The following is a 20,285-nucleotide window of genomic DNA, read 5'->3' on the forward strand; positions in this document are numbered from 1 at the left end:
GAACTAGAGGGAAACCTTGGCACCGCCCTTTCCCTGGTATGACCTTGGGCTTGTCCCTTAACCTCTCTGAGCCTCAGTTCTCTTATCTGGAAGAAGGCTGTTATTAATCCAACCTCACACAGCTGCCGTGGTGATTGAGACAGTGCCTGTGCGAACTGTAGAGCGCTGTGCAGATATGACTGCGGTCCTGGCTTGGGGAAAGAAGTGGCGAGAGTTCCCCGTGTCCCCCGTCAGCCCCGGGCACCTCCCAGCTGCTCTGTGTGTGGGAAGAAAGTAAAGCATTTTTAGGCTGAGCCAGGGGGACTTCCCTGGTGATTCAGTGGTCAAGACGCTGTGCTCTCACTGCAGGGAGGCACAGGTTCAGTCCCTGGCTGGGGAACTAAGATCCCACATGCCAGGTGGCATGGTCAAAAAATTAAAGAATAAATAAAATATAAACTGAGCCAGGCCATAGGGTCAGGAAGGTTTCCAGAGAAGTAGGGAGGGGCAGAGCCTGGGGGCTGCATGTAAACAAAATGAAGGGGACCCGGAGGAGACAAGGGTGAGATGGGCGGGAAAGGGGAGGGACAGAGAGATTCGGGTTCATGAGAGGGAGGAGAATGACCAAATAGGAGGAGGAATGCAGAGATCACAGGCAGAGGAGAAGGAAGGGTGGGCTGGGAAGGTGGGAGTGTGTGAGAGGTGAGGAAGGACGAGAGGAGGAGGAGGAGGAAGCATCAGGCCGGCAGAGGGGAGGCAAGCGGCTGGGTTTACTCATTTCTCCAAAGGTATTTACTGAGCAACGGCTGTTTACTGGGAGCCAGTGTGCTAGTCGCTCAGTCGTGTCTGACTCTTTGCAACCCCATGGACTGCAGCCCACCGGGCTCCTCTGTCCCTGGAATTCTCCAGCCAAGAGCACTGGAGTAGATAGTATAGTGGAGCATGAGGGCAGCGTCTCGATCCAAGTTCAGGGGTTTGGATCCCCTGTATTTCGCTTACCGTCAGCCTGACCTTGGACCTGCTGCTTAACCTCTGTGTCTTAGTTGCCTCCTCTGAAAGATGAGGATTAAATGAGGGGATACGAGTGACGCCGGTCCAGCAGGGTCTGCACACCGTTGGTCCTGTATCAGCGTTGGCTGCCGTTGCCGTTGTTACTGTTACTATTCCCTTCACCGATCCGACCTGCTGGGTCCACAGGGCCGCCCATGCTCCGAAGTCCAGATCCTTGGCTCTGGAGTGACAAGCCTGGGTTCAGATGCCTGTTCTGCATAATTAACTGGGTGACCTTGGGCGAATTAGTATCCCTTTCTGAACCTCAGTTTCCTTGTGGTGCAGAGAAGCAGGTGGTTTGGGGGACTTTCCTGGTGATCCAGTGGTTATGACTCCACACTCCCAGTGCAGGGGGCCAGGGTTCCATCTCTGGGTCAGGGGACTAGATCCCACGGGCCGAAACTAAAGGTCCCGTGTGCTACAACTGAGACCTGGAGTTATTTTAAATATTTATTTAAAATAAATATTAAAAAAATAATAAAGCAGGTGGTTTTTGAGCACCTGCCTCTTTGGGGAGCTGTGAGAATTAAGAAAAATCACGGAAGGCACAGGGAGGCTGTGGCTTTTGTTTTTGTGGTCTTTGAATCCCTGCAGGGCTGGGATGGGTGGGGGCAGGCAGGGCCAAGAGCCTCAGACCTCCTGGTCCATCCTCATCCCGGAGGCCTTCCTGGGCCCAGCATCTTAGGGCCCCGGCAGTGACCTTGTAGGTGGAGGAGTTGCCCGTGACGGGGAGACTCAGGCCCGCCAGGAAGCGGAGAGCTGAGGGGCTCTGGCCTGCCTTGAGAGACCTACCAAGGACTGCACCCGCGTGAGCAGTCCTGAGTGAGAGAGGCAGCGGGACACGGGGAAACTGAGGCCAGCGCTGGAAGAGGAGTGTGTGGGGGAGCTGCTGCCGGGCTGACCTGCAGTGGCCACAGCCGGAGCCTTGGGGTGTGGGAAGCATCGGACAGAAGCAGAGCATCGGAATAGCTCGGTCATGGGCACACACCTCCCCTCGGCAGCCAGAGCCCCCAGCACAGTGGTCCTCACAGTCAAGGGGAGCCGGCATCCCCTGGCTTCAACTCTCAGACTTCCAGGTTCTGCTGTCCATCCTGCTGGCACTGGCCCTGATCGGTCTAGGGCACGGATTTTAAATTCTGGCTCTGTCACCTGCTTGCTCGGCGATGTGGCTTCATCTTTCTGAGCTTTAGTTTTTCCATCTGTTAAAAAGGTTGTTTTTTGTTTTTTTTTTTTACAAACCCCTTTTGGTTTACAAACCCCTGGTGTTTTAGTGGCTAAGGCTTCACGCTCCCAATGAAGAGGGGGTTCCATCCCTGGCCAGGGAGCTAGATCCCACACGCCGCAACTAAGAGTTGGCCTGACACACAGAAGATCCCGCATGCTGTGAGGAAGATCGAAGATCCTGTGTGCTGCCGCTCAGACCCAACGCAGCCAAAAAAAAAAAATATATATATATATATATATATATATATATATATATAAAAGGGAGGGGTAAATAATGCCGACCTCCCTGCAGAGTAGTGAGGATGTAACACACCTGACACAGTTCCGGGCACTCGGTCTGTCTGCGAGGTCCCCGTGGCAGCCTCAGTGGAATGTGTCTGGACCATTTCTGTGGGCCTCTCTCCACCCACCCTCGCTTCCCAGTCTCTCCCCACGTCACCGGGCCTTGTGATCTGCAGAAACCCGTGTGGAGGCCATTCTTTCTTACAAACCTTTAATGCCTGCCTACTGCCAACATTCACTCATTCACCCACTCATCCGTTTAACAAATACTTAATGAGACCCTGATGTGGGAAGGCAGAGTTTACCACGAGCGAATGAATCAAAGAAAGAATTCATTGAGTGAACACCTTCTAGCTGCCCGGGCTCTAGGATGCAATTTTTTTCTGTTTTTCTGGAAACCTAGGCTGAGAGGAGTACGTCATTGTTTTAAGCTCATGCAGCTAGTAAGTGCCTGGGCATTCCTCCCCTACAACGCTGTCACGGGCCTCAAACGTCACGGCCACCATGTCTGTCCTGTGCATCGAGACTGCCCAGTGCAGGGTCCCCTGGGAAGACGCTAGCCCACCAGGGCCATGGACAGTCCCTCTGAGCCTTGCTCCCTGAGTAGCTGGGCCCAGGTGAGCGGGAGGGGACGCAGAGCTTTCTCAGGGTCTCCTTCCTGGGCCAGGTTTCCACAGTCCCTTCCCCTCTTGGGGTGTGGCGGTCTCAGCCCTGACTCAAGCGGGCCGTGGGCTGAATGACTCACCCTCCCAGGAACCAGCCTTGGTTGAGGGACTGGGGTGGGGCAGCAGCCACGTCAGGGTGGCCCTCGGCGGTGGGTGGAAGCCGGGCCTGCTTGCCCGGCCTGGGCCACCTGGGTCCCGGGAGCCACTGGGCACTTCCTCCCCTTGACCCCAGAAGCGGCCTCCTCGGCAGTCTTTCTAGGATAACAGGAGCTGACTTCACCCTCACCAGACCTGCTTCCTGTCCTCGGGAGGGTGTGGGTGTGGGCCGAGAGTCTGGGCTTGGAGTCAGTCAAGCATCACACAGATGCTGGTTCGGCCACTGACCAGCTGTGTGACCTCTGCATACCTCTGGGGCCTCACCTGTACACTGGGAATACCAGTGTGATGACTTCTTGTGCCCTCGGGCCTGAAAGAGGGGCTTGGCAGGGGCCTGGCATGTCGTTGGCCTAGTGAGTGTCTGCCGTTGTTATTGTCATTAATGGTAGCAATGGCCCAGGTGGCCTTTCAGCCTGAAGGCTGCTGTCTCCCTAAAGCCTCAGGGACGGGTGTGCCTTGCTTAGTCCAGAGGTCAGGGCTCAGCCCTATACAGCAACCCCCAACCCCTGCCTCAGTCTGCCCATCTTTAGAATGGGCTGTGGACATCCTCTTGGCTGGAGTATGGGTTCAGTTCAGTTCAGTTCAGTCGCTCAGTCGTGTCTGACTCTTTGCAACCCCATGAATCACAGCACGCCAGGTCTCCCAGAGTCTACCCAAACTCATGTCCCTCAAGTCGGTGATGCCATCCAGCCATCTCATCCTCTGTCGTCCGCTTCCCCTGCCCCCAATCCCTCCCAGCATCAGGGTCTTTTCCAATGAGTCAACTCTTCGCATGAGGTGGCCAAAGTATTGGAGTTTCAGCTTTAGCATCAGTCCTTCCAATGAACACCCAGGACTGATCTCCTTCAGAATGGACTGGTAGGCTCTCCTTGCAGTCCAAGGGACTCTCAAGAGTCTTTTCCAACACCACAGTTCAAAAGCATCAATTCTTCGGTGCTCAGCTTTCTTCACAGTCCAACTCTCACATCCATACATGACCACAGGAAAAACCATAGCCTTGACTAGACGAACCTTTTTTGGCAAAGTAATGTCTCTGTTTTTTTAATATGCTATCTAGGTTGGTCATAACTTTCCTTCCAAGGAGTGTCTTTTAATTTCGTGGTTGCAGTCACCATCTGCAGTGATTTTGGGAGTATGGGTTAGGGAGGCCTAATGGAGAGTTTACAGGGACACTTTGTCCATATCTCTGATCTCTGGGAAAGGTTGGAAGCCCTGCTCGCCTCCTGCTTCCTGGGGAATCCAGGTTCCCCTCCTTTCTGAAATCTGTTCCCCTAACATCCCCCAATTCTGAGAATGACTCTTCCTCCCAAAGTTCACAGATCTCCCAACTTGGGGCCCTCCCTGACCTCAGACTCTTTTTCTCTTCCAGGAGGAGTGATGGGCAGAACCAGCGCTTCCCTCAGGCACTAGACCTGCCAAGAGTGGACTTAGTTCCCTCTCAGACCGCTTCATTCCAACCTAAGGTAAGTGCTCGCCTCCCCGTGGCCCCCGGTCTGGAGGATCCCCCACCCCCACCCCAGGGCCAGGAGATATCTAAGAGTGACTGCTGGGCAGAGGCAAAATGTTTGGGTAGATGGGGCTTGAGGTTTAGCCCCCCAAGGGGATACCGCTCCTTGCCCCTGATGGACCTGACACAGTCTCAGAGGTTGAACCAGGGTCTGTTGTAAGGTTGGGGGGCAAAACAGCTGGGAATAAACTGGCCAAACAGCTTTTCTTCCTCATCTTCATTATCGACAATACCATCCATTTCCTCAGCTGTAAATCGGGTGTAATGAGAATATCCCACTTCATAGGGCTGCTTCTCAGAGGAGCCCTGTGAGGTGGGGTAAAGTGTGAAAAAGTGATGATAAAACACTGTGCATAATATCTGGCACAGAGTAAAAGCCCTGTAAATGAGGCTGTTCTTGTTATCGTGGAAATTAAATGTTTGCCTGGCCCATGACCTGTGTCAACTTTCTGCTGGGTGCTGAGGTGCCAGAAATCGATCTGACACAGACCCTGCTCTCAGGGAGCCATGGTCTGGTTAGGAGATAGATAACTAAACAACTTCTTCAGGGGATCAGTAGTAATAACCACAAGCATTTATTGAGATTTACTATGGGCTTAATCGGAGAAGGCAATGGCACCCCACTCCAGTACTCTTGCCTGGAAATTCCCATGGATGGAGGAGCCTGGTAGGCTGCAGTCCATGGGGTCGCTAAGAGTCAGACACGACTGAGCGACTTCACTTTCACTTTTCACTTTCATGCATTAGAGAAGGAAATGGCAACCCACTCCAGTGTTCTTGCCTGGAGAATCTCAGGGACAGGGGAGCCTGGTGGGCTACTGTCTCTGGGGTCGCACAGAGTCAGACATGACTGACGCGACTTAGCAGCAGCAGCAGCATGGGCTTAATAGTTAATGGGTGGGTTCTTAATGTTTTGCATGCAGGATCTCATTTCGTCCCCAAACTATAACTACTGTGGACTTATATTAGTACTCTTCTTAGTCCCATTTTGCAGATGAGAAAATCGAAGCTAAGAGAGGTTAAGTTACTTGCACAAAGACACACAGGTAGGATGTGATGGGTCCAGGACCGGAACTCATGTAGTCTGAGCAGAGTGCCTAGTCTGGTGGAATTTCTAATGCCGAGGGCAGTAAGCTCTCACTCGTGTAGTACACTTTTCGGATCCTAAAGCGTGTGCGCAGGTATCGTGCTTCTCAGTCCTTTCATCAAACCTTGGGTGGTAGGCATTCTCGAGATAAGGATCCAGATGCCCAGAGAGGTAAAGTGGTTTTCCCAAGGTCACACAGCCAATAAATAGTAGACACAGGATATGCCAAGCTTCTCGCCCAGAATTCTGACCTGGAACAAGAGTCATGTACCCCTCCTAGGTCAGGAACGATACATGGCTAAGGAATACTGTACTTTTCGGGGATCACCACCTCCAAGGGGGTCCAAGTGTGGGTCCTAGGGACTATATCAGGGGGTCCTTGAGATCCTCTCCTGCTGTCTGTGCCTGGGCAACTGCCCAAGACTGGGCCATGTGGATCCTGGGACCTGGAAGGGAGCGACTCCATGGCAGCTGGGTTCAGAAGTGAGGTTCCCAGTCCTTGTCCCCCTAAGCATCCGGCAGGAGGCCTGGGTTCACTTCCCCTCCCTGCACCTCAGTGTTCCCATCAGAAACATGAGGGTTAGTAGAGCCCATCTCCCTGAGTCCTGCCTGCTCAGGTTAGCGCTGGGCTGTCTCCCCCAGGCTTCCTGGCCTCTTGCCCAGTTCAGCTGGAAGCCTCCATTTGTGCCAACACAGGCTCAGATGGCTGCGGGCTCCAGACTGCCCCGTCCCACAGCCCACGCCCATCCCAGGATCAAGACACAGCCGATGGATTGTTCTCCTTTGACAGGAAAGGAAACCAAGGCCCAGAGAGACTGAGTGATCCATCTGGGTCCCCAGCAAACCAGGGAGGGGTGAGGGGTCCCAGGTCTGTGACATGTTCTCCGTCCCCCTCTCCCGGCTCTGCTCACATTAATGTTAATGGCGGAGCCAGTCTGAGGAGCAGGTGACCTCCGTGCGTCAATGGGCAAAGCCCTGCCCCTCCCTGGGCCTCAGGTTCTTGTCTGTAAAATAGAGGGGACAGTTTCTTCTCTACCCACTAGGCCCATTTGCAAAAGGGTGATGACTGTGAAAGTAATCTTGGAAAGTTGCAATCAGGAAGTTGAGGGATGATTGGCCTCATTATGTTCCCAGGGCAGGAGAGAACACCCAGAAGGGACATCTCTCTCTCACTGGGAAGCCACATTGGTAGAGACACAGAGCTACCCAAGGCACTCCTACCCTGTTCCCTTGTAGGGGTTTTTCTACTCGAGGATTTAGAAATCTGCACCTGTTTACATATACAGCCTACCCACACCTACACACGTGGGCACATCCACATGTCTGCAGATGTATTCAGATTTGCACGTGTACACACGTATGTATATATAGATACATGTGTACAGACACACCTAGGATGTCCACAAACACACAGCCATATCTGCTCTCAGAGTCACACACACACAGTTGCAGGCACACATGTGCACACTCTCCACTCCTGGCACACACACGTCTCCACTGATGCAAGCAGCTCTTGCCTCCTCCCCGTGTGGGAATGAATGTTTCTCTGGCTGCATTTTGATGGGTGCCCGGAAGCGCTCAGGCCTGAAAGTGCCTGCATAAATCAATATTTGCTGCTGTTAATTATTAAAAACAAAGCTACGCCGTGTCTGGAACACACATCTCCAGGGTTCCCGCTGGCTTCCTGGGCTCCAGCCTGACCCATGGCCAGGTCTAGGGGAAAGGAAGGTGCAGTGCCTTCCTTCCAGGAGCCCTTGGCCCTGAGATGGAGAGTGGTGGTGTGTAGCTGCCAACAACTCCTTCAGGGAGCTGAAGAGACGTTGGGTACTGAGCTGGTGGGCAGCCCTGCCCTGTAGGGTCCGAAGCAGCTGGTGTTGACTTGGCCAGAACTCAGGAAGCAATTACTGCTTTCCCAGCATCTGTCTGGGGAGGGGGTGCTGCGGCCCTGCCCCCACTCACAGTGGCAGACACAATGCAGGGTCAGCTGGAGGGCCTGCGGAGGCGTTGTATTTTGCAGATGGGGAAGCTGAGGCCTACAGAGGTGGCAGGGGCTTACTCAAGTCTACTCAGCAAGTTGTAGCAAGGTCAGAGCTAGAACCCACATATCCTGAAGTCCTCTCCACGCATGGGGCCTTGGCAAGCCCTGTTCCTGCCCTCTCCCCAGGGTCAGGGGCAGTAAGGGACAGGTATGAGCCTGGGGCCTAGGGAAACCAGGGTACCAGTTTGCCTGTCAGGCATTGGTGGGGATGGAGGTGGATTCCTAGTTCTGCCTTTTCTTAGCCGTGTGATCTTGAGCATATGTTATCTCTTGGAATCAGTTTTCTCTTCTGTAAAATGGGGATAACACTCCTACCTCTTGAGTTGTGGGGAGAGGATCAGACTTGCAAAGGGTCCAACATTAAGCAGATGCTCAAGAAAACCCCTCTGTCTCCAACCTAAGCCTCCCATCCCTGCCGCTTCCTTCCCGACTTCAAAGCCCAGCCCAAGAAGCCCATCTCCGAGGCCCTGAGGCACAGCACCCAGAGGAGGTTCAGTTCAGTTCAGTAACTCAGTTGTGTCTGACTCCTTGAGACCCCATGGACTGCAGCACGCCAGGCCTCCCTGTCCATCACCAACTCCCAGAGTTTACTCAAACTCGTGTCCATGGAGTCGGTGATGCCATCCAACCATCTCATCCTCTGTCGTCCCCTTCTCCTCCCGCCTTCAATCTTTCCCAGCATCAGGGTCTTTTCCACTGAGTCAGTTCTTTGCATCAGGTGGCCAAAGTATTGGAGTTTCAGCTCCAGCATCAGTCCTTCCAATGAATATTCAGGACTGATTTCCTTTAGGATGGACCGGGTTAAGAGAGGTTAGAAGAAGGACATTATAGGAAGACAGGTAGGGACGCAACGGACAGACCGGATACTCTGGTGTCCGCTCAGGCACCGGCAAGAGCGCGCAGGCGCAGTGTCCCGGGCCCTGCGGGGCGGGGCCTCCCGTCTCCCCGCCCCGGATGCCCGAAGCCCCGCCCCGTCCCCGCGCCGCCCGTACCTGGCGCCCCGCCCCCTCAGGGCCCGGCCGCCCGGCGAGCCCAGCGCAGGCAGCGCGCCGCCGGAGCCCGGAGCCGCGAGCGCGGAGCTCGGCGCTGCGGGGACCCAGGCGCGGCTCGCGCGGGCCGGAGCCGGCCGGGCCAGTGGGAGCGACGCCGGGGTCGGGGGGCCGGGGCCGGGCCGGGCTCGGGATGGCGCAGCCGCGGCCCCTGGCGCCCCCCGGCCGTCCCCGGAGAGGATCGTTGCCTGCAGGGGCCGGCTGGCAGGTGAGGACCGGGGCGAAGGCCGAGGGGTGCCCGCCAGAGACGGTTCGGCCCAACTTCTTCGGAGCCCGGCGGGCTCTGTCCCGGGCAGGGCGGGTGTGCGAGGCTCCGTCATGGAGGGTGTGTTCGCTTCTGGTCTGACACCCGGCCACCGCGGCCACAGGGCACACCCCTGCCCTGGGGTCCCAGGCCCTGGGCTCTTTCTGCAGCTGCCTAAGCAACAGAGTGCCCATGGTGGTGCTGTGGCTCTGGGCTAGAGGGGCACTCCGTGTGTGTGTGTGTGTGTGTGTATGTGTTTGTGTGTGCACGCGCGCAGGCGCTAGCCTTGGGACCACTTCATCCATCCCGTCCCCCCCTTAACGAGGGGTCTGGATGTCACCATGTAACTCTGCTTGGAGCCCTGCACCACTTGGCTCCCAGCCTTCCCTGTGTCAGGGCGTCTGGTGCACGAGTGAGGCTGTATCTGCGGTGTCACTTGTTGCTGTGCGTGCCCTGGGTGACAGTGAGCCATGTGTCAGTGTAGGTGGCTGCAACTCCTGGTGCCTGCTTCTGGCCGTGTGAGGTCACCCCGAGTGGGGTGTCCTGGAGGGCACGGGTGCCCCGGGATGGCCGGCGCTGGGCCTGTGCTGGGTCGAGGCTGTGTGGCTCATTCGGGCACACTGCTGTACAAGGTACAACAGATGCTGCTTGCTGAACAGAGTGTTAGTTGACAGGCGTGTTTGCCTGCCTGGACTGTGTGTCTGTGGCCTCCGCCGTCACTGCCTGTGGAATTGTCTCTTCTAAGCTCCCAAGTGTCGGGTGTGGCCGCGAGGGCCGCAGGTCACCCATCTCCTAGGGACACCTATCGTGCATTTTCCAGGGTGGGCATTTCTGTGGGCAGGCCTCACAGTGGGGTGCACGTGGGGTGTCCGTGTCTTGTGATCTTTCACAGAGCTCTGTCTGCGTGTAGTTGGGGGGAGGGTTCAGACCCAAGCCCCTCATCCTTGGCAATTAAGCACTCCCCTAGTTATTGCATGTTTTTTTTCTTTTTCTCGGAGTGCTGTGGGATCAAGTCTGGCGTGTCTGTTACACAGGGTGTGTGACTCTGACGGGGACAGTGAGCTTGTGGGTGGGGGTGGGGCTCTGTGGCTCTGCTTCCATGAACATACCTGCCTGTGTCTGCAAGCACGTGTTATTGTGTCGCTCAAAACACAGTCTTGAGAGCAGTCGTGTGGTGTCTGTGTAGCTTTGTGTGCAATTGCTGGTGCAGTTGCACAGATTTTCATATGGGTGGGGCTTCCCAGGGGGCTCAGTGGTAAAGAACCCACCTGCCACCGCAGGAGGCACTCGAGTTCGATCCCTGGGTTGGGAAGATCCCCTGGAGAAGGAAATGGCAACCCAACCTGCTCCAGTATTCTTGCCTGGAAAATCCCATGGACAGAGGAGCCTGGTAGGCTATAGTCCGTGGGGTCTGCAAAGAGTTGGACAGGACTGAGCGACTAAAAGCAAGCAGGGCAGAACACAGGGATGGGTTTGCCTCTGTGTGTGTGGCTCCTGGGGGACTTGGACCTGTGTGTGTGTGAGGGAGTGTGCTGTTGTGTAACATAGGACACTGATATGTGTTTGTGTATGTTCGTGTGTCGCTCTGAGTCTAAGAGGTGGTGCACACAGACCTGGTGGGTTTGTGCGGTGGGTTTCTGTGCGTTTGCTTTCTTTGGTACAGTGAGACCGTGTTTAAATATTGGCGTGCAGGCCTGTGTGTGTTTCATCCAGAGAGAGAGAGAGAACGAGAGAGGGCGTATGTGCCTCCTGGTGCACAGCCCCACGGCACGTGTGTGTGAGCTCCAGAGGTGCCCCCGCTGGACAGCAGGAGCCGCCTGAATTGAGGCCTTGAAGGTGCTGGGGGAGGGGAGCCCTCCTAGAGACTCCAGGGGCTTCCCAGGCCCAGCCCCCAGCCCTGCCAGCCAGCAAGGATGCCGCCTTCCAGGAAGGCTCGTAGGGAGTTGGCGCTGGAGAGGCCGAAGCTGCCAAGCACAGCTGGCAGATGGCTGGATTAACCCCGTGTGTGCCCAGGCTGGCCTCTGGAGAGCCTGGTGGCCATGTGAGGGGGAGGAGGGGTTGTGTGTGCATGCAAATGCAGGTAGGGGAGGGTGTGTGTGTACTCACACGCTGGTAGGGGAGGGTGTATGTGCACTCACACGCAGGTAGGGGAGGGTGTGTGCATGCACACGCAGGTATCAGGCCAGTGGGACATCTCAGCATCCTCTCTCGGCCCCCCAACCGCCCCCAAGCCCACACTGCTTGGTGGGGAGGGTGGGGTCCTCCTTCCAGAGGTGGGTGGCACCACCGACCCTCCCAAGGATCCCAGCTGGGTTCATCTCTGGAGCTGCGGCCTGGGGCTCCTCTGAGGGGCTCGTGGGCCGATCGTGGCACTGCCACTCCTGCGGTGACAGGGAGGAGGTGTGTCTCTCCCTGAAGGTCATGGCCCTCTCATCTGAGGCCCTCCTTTGGGGCAGAGCATCAGTTGGGATGGGCTGCCTGGAAAGGGTCCTGGACTCTGGGTGGACAACCCTAGGCAGCTGGTCAGACTCTTCCAGTCCATGGCACAGAACCCCAGCCTAAACGGTGTCCCTTTTGGTCCCTCTTGCTGCTCAGACAGGTCCACAGGGATTGGTCAAGAGCTGGAGGACTGGGAGGGCTGGGGTGGGTGGAGATGCCTTGGGGACTTGCGGTGTCTGTGGGGCCACCCCAGCGCTGACCTGCTGTCCCCATCTCTGTTGCAGAACACAGATCTGTTTGAGATGATTGAAAAGATGCAGGTGAGGCGGGCTCTGATGCCTGTTCTAGGGAGCCACTGAGGGAGCTGGGCTGGGGCTTGGGGGGCGGCCCTTGCTGTACCTTCAGCCCGACATCTCTCTGAGGACTGGCCCAGGAGCTCTTGCAGACCGTGCCAGGAGGAGATGGTGACGGTGCGGTGTCCAGAGCTCCCCGTCGGGGTCAGAAGAGAGAACGGGCACTGATAATGCCCGGCTCCCTGGCTGATCCCTGGGGCCTAGGGCCCACCTGGGTCTCCCCAGCTCCCATTCCTGTGGAGGCAGCCGGGCTCAGCACCTCAACCCACCCCCGCCTACACAGACCATCCCCGGTCTCCCAAGAGCATCGCAGGCTCTGTAGGACCCCCATGTGGAGTGGGAAGAGGGCACAGGGCAACCAGAGGCTGGGCTGCAGCGGGGAGGGCAGCCCCCACCCCCTCTGCCTGACCCCTCCGCTCCTCCGCTCTGGTCTTCCAGGCCTGCTGTTTGGCTCGGGTTGATGTTGGGAGGTGTGGGCATGGCACTTGAACAAAGCTCGGGAGCTTGCCTGAGCTTTGGTTCACCCTTCAGACCCTGTCCCCCGCCATCTTTCTATTTCTCTGCCTCTCTGAGTTTTCTGTCTTTCCGTTCCCACCTCTCCCCCTCCTTCTCTCCCTCCCTCTCCCGCTCCTTCCTCTTTTTCTCCCTCTCAGCGGCGCATCTGTGTAGATGCCTCCCTCCCTCCCCAGCTCCTGCATCAGCCCTGCCCCCACTCCCAGCAGCGGCCAGCGCCCCCAGCTGCTGCCCGCCTCCCTCAGCCCCAGGGCCTTCTAGGAGGGCCCGCCCTTCCGAGGCCGGAGGCCTGAGTACCCAGCACCCTGCTCTGGGAGCCCCCACCCCCATCCCGCCCCCAAACATCACCATCTACCTGGAGAGGTGCTGCCTGCAGTGGGGAGCGGCCCTGCACTGGGCTGGCAGGGCCATGATGGGCTGTGCTGCCTTCTCTTTGCAGGGAAGCAGGATGGATGAACAGCGATGCTCCTTCCCACCACCCCTCAAAGTAGGTCTGGACGCTGGTCCCACTCCACCCTTCTGGGGACTGTCGGCTTCCCGAGCAGTGCACTCCCAAGGGCTTGGGGATGGAAGGGGATGGGGACGGGGGAGGCAGGCCCCCTTTCTAGGGGTGGGAGATGTGATGGCCCAGTGGAGCAGCCAGCCCAGGAGGACCCAGCATCCTTTCCTGGAGCGGTCTCACTGCCAGCCAGGTGCTAACGCCAAGGCGGAAGCCGGGCACACCTAGTCCCTGCGCTCTGGGAGGCCTAGATGCGGAGAACCCCTCGCTTGCTATAGGCCTGGGGCCCTTATTCCACTCCTCCTCACCCGCTCCACTCCGCTGTAAACTCTCCGTGCCTCTCCAGGCTTCCCCCTTCCCAGAACTGAAGCCGCATCCCTCACAGCCTGCTGTAAGAGGTTTTCCTTGAAGCCAGCTATGCCCAGGACCCGGAGGCGTGTGCTCCTCGCACCTTGTAGCCCCTGCCTGGGAAGACTGAGGGGGGTGGGGGCAGGAGATGGGGAGGGCGTGGCCTGGTGGCCCCCCAGCCTCCAGAGGAGACTGCCAGGAAACTCAGGACTGAAAGACATGTATGGAGTTTCTTGAGACTCAGAATTTTCTTGGCGTGGGGCTGTAGGGCCCCTCCTGATAGGTATCGAGCTCTGTGGTGGGTGACTGGGGACCCCTGCCCTCCAAGAAGACCAGTTGGTCCTGTAGGAGTGGGCCCAGGGCTGTAGGGATGAGGGCTTTCATGGCTATAAGGCTCATGCTTTGTCCAGAGCCAGGCTGCTCAAAGTGTGGTCCTCAGACCAGACGCATCAGCGTCACCTGGAGGGCATGTTGGCATGTAACTTCTTGGGCTCCACCCAGACCCACAGCCTGGGAAGCTCTGGGGGTGGGGCACAGCAGTCCGTGTAACCAGCCCCCTAAGCCATTCCCATGCACTGAGGGCCACCTGTCCAGAGGTGTGTCTTCTGGGGAGGCTATGCGCCTCCTTTTCACCTGGCAGAGGGAGGCCCGGAAGAGGCTGCCAGCACTTAGTGAGCTCAGCCTGCCCCAGCCCCTGCCTCCTGGGGTCACCCCCCAGCCCCCCACCGTGGGATGGGGAGGTGAGGATATGGCCCCATCCACTCCTCCAGCCTGGGGGCGGGGGTGGTTGATGCTGGCGGAACCACGGGCGTCCTGGGGAGGCTGGAGGAAAGGGGTGACCTCTGCCCTGCCCTGTTTTGCAGACGGAGGAGGACTACATTCCGTACCCAAGTGTCCACGAGGTAAGCAGCCGGAGACCCCACGGGGCCGGTCTCCACCCTGAGCCTGGGAGGCGCTCACGCAGGGAGTCCAGACACCCGGGTCCTCCTCCCTGTCACGAGCCTGACCACAGGCCTTGCTGTGGGTGCCGGAGCCTCCGTTTACAGGCCCAAGACTTCAGAGCCCACTCAAACCCTTAGGCATCTGAGCCCACATGCCAGCCTCCCGGCCAGCGTCACACCCCACCCCCTCCCCCAGCTCTACCTGTCCCCACACCCCCATCCTCCAAGGCTGTGTGTGTCTGGGTCTGGGCCTGCAGGGGGAGGAGAAGGGTTCGAGCTAGTATTGGTTTGGCCAAAAAGTTCCTTTGGGTTTTTTCCATCCCATCGTCTGTAAAAACCCGAACAAACTTTCTGGCCAACCAAATAGGTGGGAGGGGGCCCTGGGTGTGAGCTGGGGGACCCTCAGAGGCTCCAGGCTATCCCCTGGTACCCCTCAGCCATGGCAGAAGTGGCTCCGGGTCCAAGTTGGGGGGGTGTCCCAAGGGCCCCCACCAAGGTGCAGGGTGAGTGACCCTCAGCTGAGTGCTCCTTCAGGTCCTGGGCCGAGAAGGGCCCTTCCCCCTGATCCTGCTGCCCCAGTTTGGGGGCTACTGGATTGAAGGCACCAATCACGAAATCACCAGCATCCCAGAGACAGAGACGCTGCAGTCGCCAACGACCAAGGTGAAGCTGGAGTGCAACCACACCGCCCGCCTCTATCGGAAGCACTTTCTCGGCAAGGTGGGGTGGCCCGCTGGGCTGGAAGTGCTGGGCTGGGTGGGGAGGGGGTCGCCGCCCAGCCCTGGGGGTGGAGGCTGGGCTGGCCGGCCAACCCGGGAGTCCAGGGACCGTGCGTCGTGGATTCGCTCATTCAATCAGCAAACACGGATGGCACCAAGGCGGTGTGATGGCGTAGTGGTTAGCAGAGTCTGCCTCTGACTACATGGGACCCTGGGCAAGTGGCTTTCCGCCTCTGTGCCTTGGTTTCTTCACCTGTACAAACGGAGAGGGTGGTGATTCCACCTCATGCCTTCAACGCGATGCTATTTGTGAGGTGTATAGAAAGGCCTCTGGCGCCAGGCAAGTGCTCAGTCAGGGTGAGCGAGTGATGAGCGCCAGCTGGGTGCCTGGTCCGGTTCTGGGCGCCAGTGATACAGCGGCGAACAAAAGAGACCCAGGCCGTGCGCTCGGGCAGCTTGAGGTGGGCGATGGGGTGACCCGGACGGGGGCAGCCCCTATGCCACCACCTGCCCCAGATCTGGGCCCCTGCCCCGTACAGCGTGTGCTGGCATCGCCCAGCTCCTGGGCGGAAGCTGCTGGACGAGGCAGCGGGAGCTGGGGAGGAGGTCACACACCGGGACCACACTCCAGGTGCCATCAGTTACAAGTGCGGTGGTGGAATGTTGCGCCGGCCCTGGAGTCTCGTGACCTGGGGGCGCTTCTTGACTCCTCTGTTGCTTCGTGGCATGACCTTGGGCAGGTTGTCTAACCTTCCTGAGCCTGTTTTCTCATCTATAAAAATGAGGATGATTGAAGTACATGTGAAGCACTGAGAACCACGCTTGGCCCCTAGAAGGTGCTCAGTGAAATGTTAGCTGTTATTACCCCTTCATAATTAACTCTGGGACAGAGGACTGTCCTGATTTTTCCAGAAGAGGAAACAAGAGGCTCAGAGGTAAAGTGGATCGGTTCAGGTCACACAGTTACCGAGCTCGGAGCTGGACCTAGCTCTGGCTGACCTTCCATTGAGACCTGCTGTGGGAAGAGTCTGGCTTCCCACACAGTGCTGGTGGTGAAGAACCTGCCTGCTGATGCAGGAGACATAAGAGACGCAGGTTCAGTCCCTGGTTTGGGAAGATCCCCTGAGGAGGGCTTGGCAACCCACTCCAGTGTTCTTGCCTGGAGAATCCCATGGACAAAGGAGCCTGGCAGGCTACAGTCTATAGCATCGCAAAGCATCAGACACGATTGAAGTGACTCAGCGTGCACGCACACACGTGGTCACGTTCCTGGCACTCGCTCCCAGGCGTATACGTGTGCACATTTGTGTGTGGCATGTGTGTTTGTGCACATGTGGGAAGGACACACGACTCTTTGAGGTGTTGAGGAGCTACGTGTACTGAGTCTGGGTCCAGGGCGATGGCCTGATGCTGGTGGGTGTGGGTGCTAAAGGGTGACGGGAACCAAACCAGCAGGCTCGGCCTCAGGAGCTATGCCTGGGGACAGACCCAGAGCCGGGCAGGGGGTTGCACCCGTGAGTGGAGGGGGACCTGCATCCCAGGAGCCCACTGTCCGGAGGCTCTTAGTTGGTGGGACCTGGGGGACTGTGTGGACCGAACATACAGTTGGCGCTCAGAGGAGTTTGCTGACAGAGTGATGAGGGACAGTGGTGAGTGACGGAAGGAAGGCGGAGCCGTGAGCACCAGAGGATTGGAAGGGGTACAGGTTGGGGGTTCCTGGGGGAGGTATAATGACCAGGGTCTGGTTAGCAGCACAGAGAGGAGGGGCCGGGGGCCCGTGGAGAGGGGCAGGGCCGTTCGCCCCTCCAGGCAGGGTGACTGGGGAAGCGGTGGGCCCTGGCCTGGCAGAGGTTAGGGTGACTTTGGCCTTGGTGCAGCCCTCCTTGCCAAGTGCCTGCCTCTCCTCTTCTGCAGATGGTGCCAAGCACTGGGGGTTTCCACTACCCTGTGCCCAAGCAGGGCTGGGAGGCCTCTGCCCCAGGTCCCCGCAGACGCCCCTGAGCTGTGGATGTGCAGGGCCCGTCCCCTGGCCCCTGCATTTTTTCCTCCTGCCCTTTGAGTGCAGCTGTTTATATTTAAATCCCATGGGCGGAGGTGCCTGGTGGGCTGCAGTCCATGGGGTGGCGAAGAGTTGGGCACGACTGAGTGAATTCCCTTTCACTTTTCACTTTCATACATTGGAGAAGGAAATGGCAACCCACTCCAGTGTTCTTGCTAAATAGGACTTCCTTCCTCGATGATGACTCCTGGCGTGGGCGTGGCTGGGGAGCCGAGCTGGCAGGAGAGCCCAGGGTCACGTGGGGTAAAATCTGGCACTCCCGTCCTTGGCCTTGGGGCCTCCCCACCTGGAGGTGCCAGCCCTGCCCTGCTTTCCAGGGGTGCCAGCCCTGCCGCAGTTTCCCCTGGGCCCTGGGGAGTATTTCTTCCCAACCCCGCGGCATCCCAGGTACGGCAGCGGGAGGGTAGGAACCAGCCAGGTCAGCCACCCAGTGTGCTCATGATGTTTCGTTTCCTGATTTCCTGATTCTCACGGGTGCTGGCTTCGGGGGCCACAGAGCTACGAGTTGAGCAGTCAGTCAGTCAACATGTTTTTATTGAGCACCTACTGTGTGGGCTTCCCAGATGGTGCAGAACCCGCCTGCCAGTGCAGGAGACGAAAGGTTCCATCCCTGGGTCGGGAAGATCCCATGGGGTAAGAAATGGCAACCCACTCTAGTATTCTTGCCTGGAAAATCCCATGGACAGAGGAGACTGGGTGGCCTACAGTCCAGGGGGTCGCAAAAGAGTCGGACATGACTGAATGCATGTGTGTGCACACACACACACACACACACGCACACATAGATACTGTGTGCCCAGCTCGGAGAAGGGTAGGGGCTGGGAGATGCCATGTATATACAGATGTGGTCCTGACCTTGCTGAGGACTCAGAGAGCCGAGGTTACTACAGACATTCAGGAACCCCTTCTCTGCTTCAGGCACTGCCTCTTCCAGTCCCCGCCGCCTTCCCACAAGGTAGTTGGCCTCACTCCCACTTTATAGACTAGGAAATGGAGGCACAGAAAGGTAAGGTGGCCTTCTCAGGTTGCCCAGCTGGCCAGCGGCAAAGCTCGGATTTAAATGCATGTCTCTTTGAGAGCTTCCCTGGTGGCGCAGACGGTAAAGAATCTGCCTGCAATGCAGGAGACCCAGGTTTGATCCCTGGGTTGGGAAGATCCCCTGGAGAAGGGAATGACAACCCGCTCCAGTACTCTTCCCTGGGAATCCCATGGACAGAGGAGCCTGGCAGGCTACAGTCCACGGGATTTGCAAAGAGTCGGACACGACTGAGCGACTAACACACACACACTCTCTGAGGCAGAGTGTGCTGTCAGCCCGGACACCCGCTGCTTGGGGAGGGACCTCCGCCCAGCGGGGAGCTGGCCTTCTGGGTGGGTTTCTGGAAGCCTCAGGCTCAGCCTGGCTCGCTCCCTTGGCCCCCCTACCCCCAGGAGCACTTTAACTACTACTCGCTGGACACCGCCCTGGGCCACCTTGTCTTCTCACTCAAGTATGACGTCATCGGGGACCAGGAACACCTGCGGCTGCTGCTCAGGTGAGGGCGGGCTGAGGGGGCCTGCGACAGCAGGGAGGGCCGCGGACTCAGGGTCTGCAAGCCCATCCCAGTTTACATGCTCTTCTAATGGAGGCCCAGAGAGGGCAGGCGGTTTTCCTGAGGCTGCACAGCAGGTCAGCGCCTAAGCCAGCCCTGGCCCCTCCTCCCCTCTGGACCTCCCGGAGGTCTGCCCCTCCTGGTCTTGCTGGCTGGGGCGGGGCTCCCGTCTCCCTTTCCCTCTTCCTCGCCTCTCAGCGTGGGTTTTCTTCTCCCAGGACCAAGTGCCGGACATACCACGACGTCATCCCCATCTCCTGCCTCACTGAGTTCCCCAACGTGGTCCAGATGGCAAAGGTGAGGCCTCTGCTCCGTCGGGCGGAGCCCTGAAGGCAGCCCCCATGGGCCCAGAGCTGGGCTGTGGCCTGGCCCCTGCAGACCCTCGGCTTTAGCCCCAGATCCTGGTCTGGGTGCTGCGGCCTGTCTCTGGGGTCCTGCCCCTCCGCGTTCCCCTGACACGCGGGCTGTGTGTCTGGGGCACTCTTTGGGCACCGTTTGGAGACAGGGGCCCCAGTTCTGTCTGTCTTCTTCTGAGTGACAACACGCCCAGGCTGCTTCAGCCCTGACTGCACGCCTCTGCTGTCTTGCTGTCCCTGCCACCCGACTTTAGCCCGGGAGGCCCAGAGGGCCCACCCTCAGGCCTTCGCTTATCTCTTGCTGCAGTTGGTGTGTGAAGACGTGAATGTGGATCGATTCTATCCTGTGCTCTACCCCAAGGTATGGCTGGACCTGGGGAGGGTGGGTAACTAGGAGATCAAGCATGTATTGGGTACCTGTGCTGTGCAGGGTACTTTCCCTAAGTTCTCTCATTTAATCCTCACAATAATCCTGCAAAGTCCGCAGTTTGTAGAAGAGGAACTGGAGGCCCAGAAAGGTTTGCCTTAGGGGTGCCCCGCAGATAAGGAAGTCCACATTTGAACCCAGTGCTGTCTGCCTTGGAGGCAAGTCTTTCTTACCTCTGGAAATTCTCAAGTGCCATCTGGGGACCCATCTAAGGGTCATCTGTGCTCCCGAGCCAAGGCTCCACCGGCCTTGCTTTCTGACTCCGGAGGGGACCTGGGGAGAGTGGCACGGGCGCCGCCTTGGGTGCCACGCAGCAGACGGCCGCTGCACTTGCAGCTCCGGCGCTGAAGCCACTGATGCAGCGGGTGAGGCAGGGGCTGCAGCCTTCAGTAAGCTGCTGCCGCCGCTGCTGCTGCTGCCGCTGCCGCCGCTGCTGCTGCTGCTGCTAAGTCGCTTCAGTCGTGTCCGACTCTGTGCGACCCCATAGACGGCAGCCCACCAGGCTCCCTCGTCCCTGGGATTCTCCAGGCAAGAACACTGGAGTGGGGTGCCATGTCCTTCTCCAATGCATGAAAGTGAAAAGTGAAAGTGAAGTCGCTCAGTCGTGTCCGACTCTTAGCGACCCCATGGACTGCAGCCCACCAGGCTCCTCCGTCCATGGGATTTTCCAGGCAAGAGTACTGGAGTGGGGTGCCATTGCCTTCTCCACAGTAAGCCAGAGGGCTTCTCAAAAGAGCTGGACCCTGAAAGACAGGTAT

The 20,285-nt window shown here is 58.1% G+C and overlaps 1 protein-coding gene across 7 annotated transcripts in view; it reads left to right on the forward strand.

The window, feature by feature from the left end:
• LOC102392906 (RAP1 GTPase activating protein) overlaps nucleotides 1-20,285 on the forward strand; it is a 52,249-nt gene that overhangs the window by 15,956 nt on the left and 16,008 nt on the right. For all 7 annotated transcript variants that reach the window (XM_044938146.2, XM_044938147.2, XM_006048543.4 and 4 more), the window contains exons 3-10: nucleotides 4,726-4,819; nucleotides 12,005-12,040; nucleotides 13,026-13,073; nucleotides 14,297-14,335; nucleotides 14,909-15,094; nucleotides 18,584-18,687; nucleotides 18,963-19,041; nucleotides 19,408-19,461. In XM_044938146.2, coding sequence (XP_044794081.1) covers nucleotides 4,726-4,819; nucleotides 12,005-12,040; nucleotides 13,026-13,073; nucleotides 14,297-14,335; nucleotides 14,909-15,094; nucleotides 18,584-18,687; nucleotides 18,963-19,041; nucleotides 19,408-19,461 — 640 coding nt within the window. The remainder of the gene's footprint in view (nucleotides 1-4,725; nucleotides 4,820-12,004; nucleotides 12,041-13,025; nucleotides 13,074-14,296; nucleotides 14,336-14,908; nucleotides 15,095-18,583; nucleotides 18,688-18,962; nucleotides 19,042-19,407; nucleotides 19,462-20,285) is intronic.

The sequence above is a fragment of the Bubalus bubalis genome, chromosome 2 (genome assembly GCF_019923935.1).
Source record: "Bubalus bubalis isolate 160015118507 breed Murrah chromosome 2, NDDB_SH_1, whole genome shotgun sequence".
Lineage (NCBI taxonomy): Eukaryota > Metazoa > Chordata > Mammalia > Artiodactyla > Bovidae > Bubalus > Bubalus bubalis.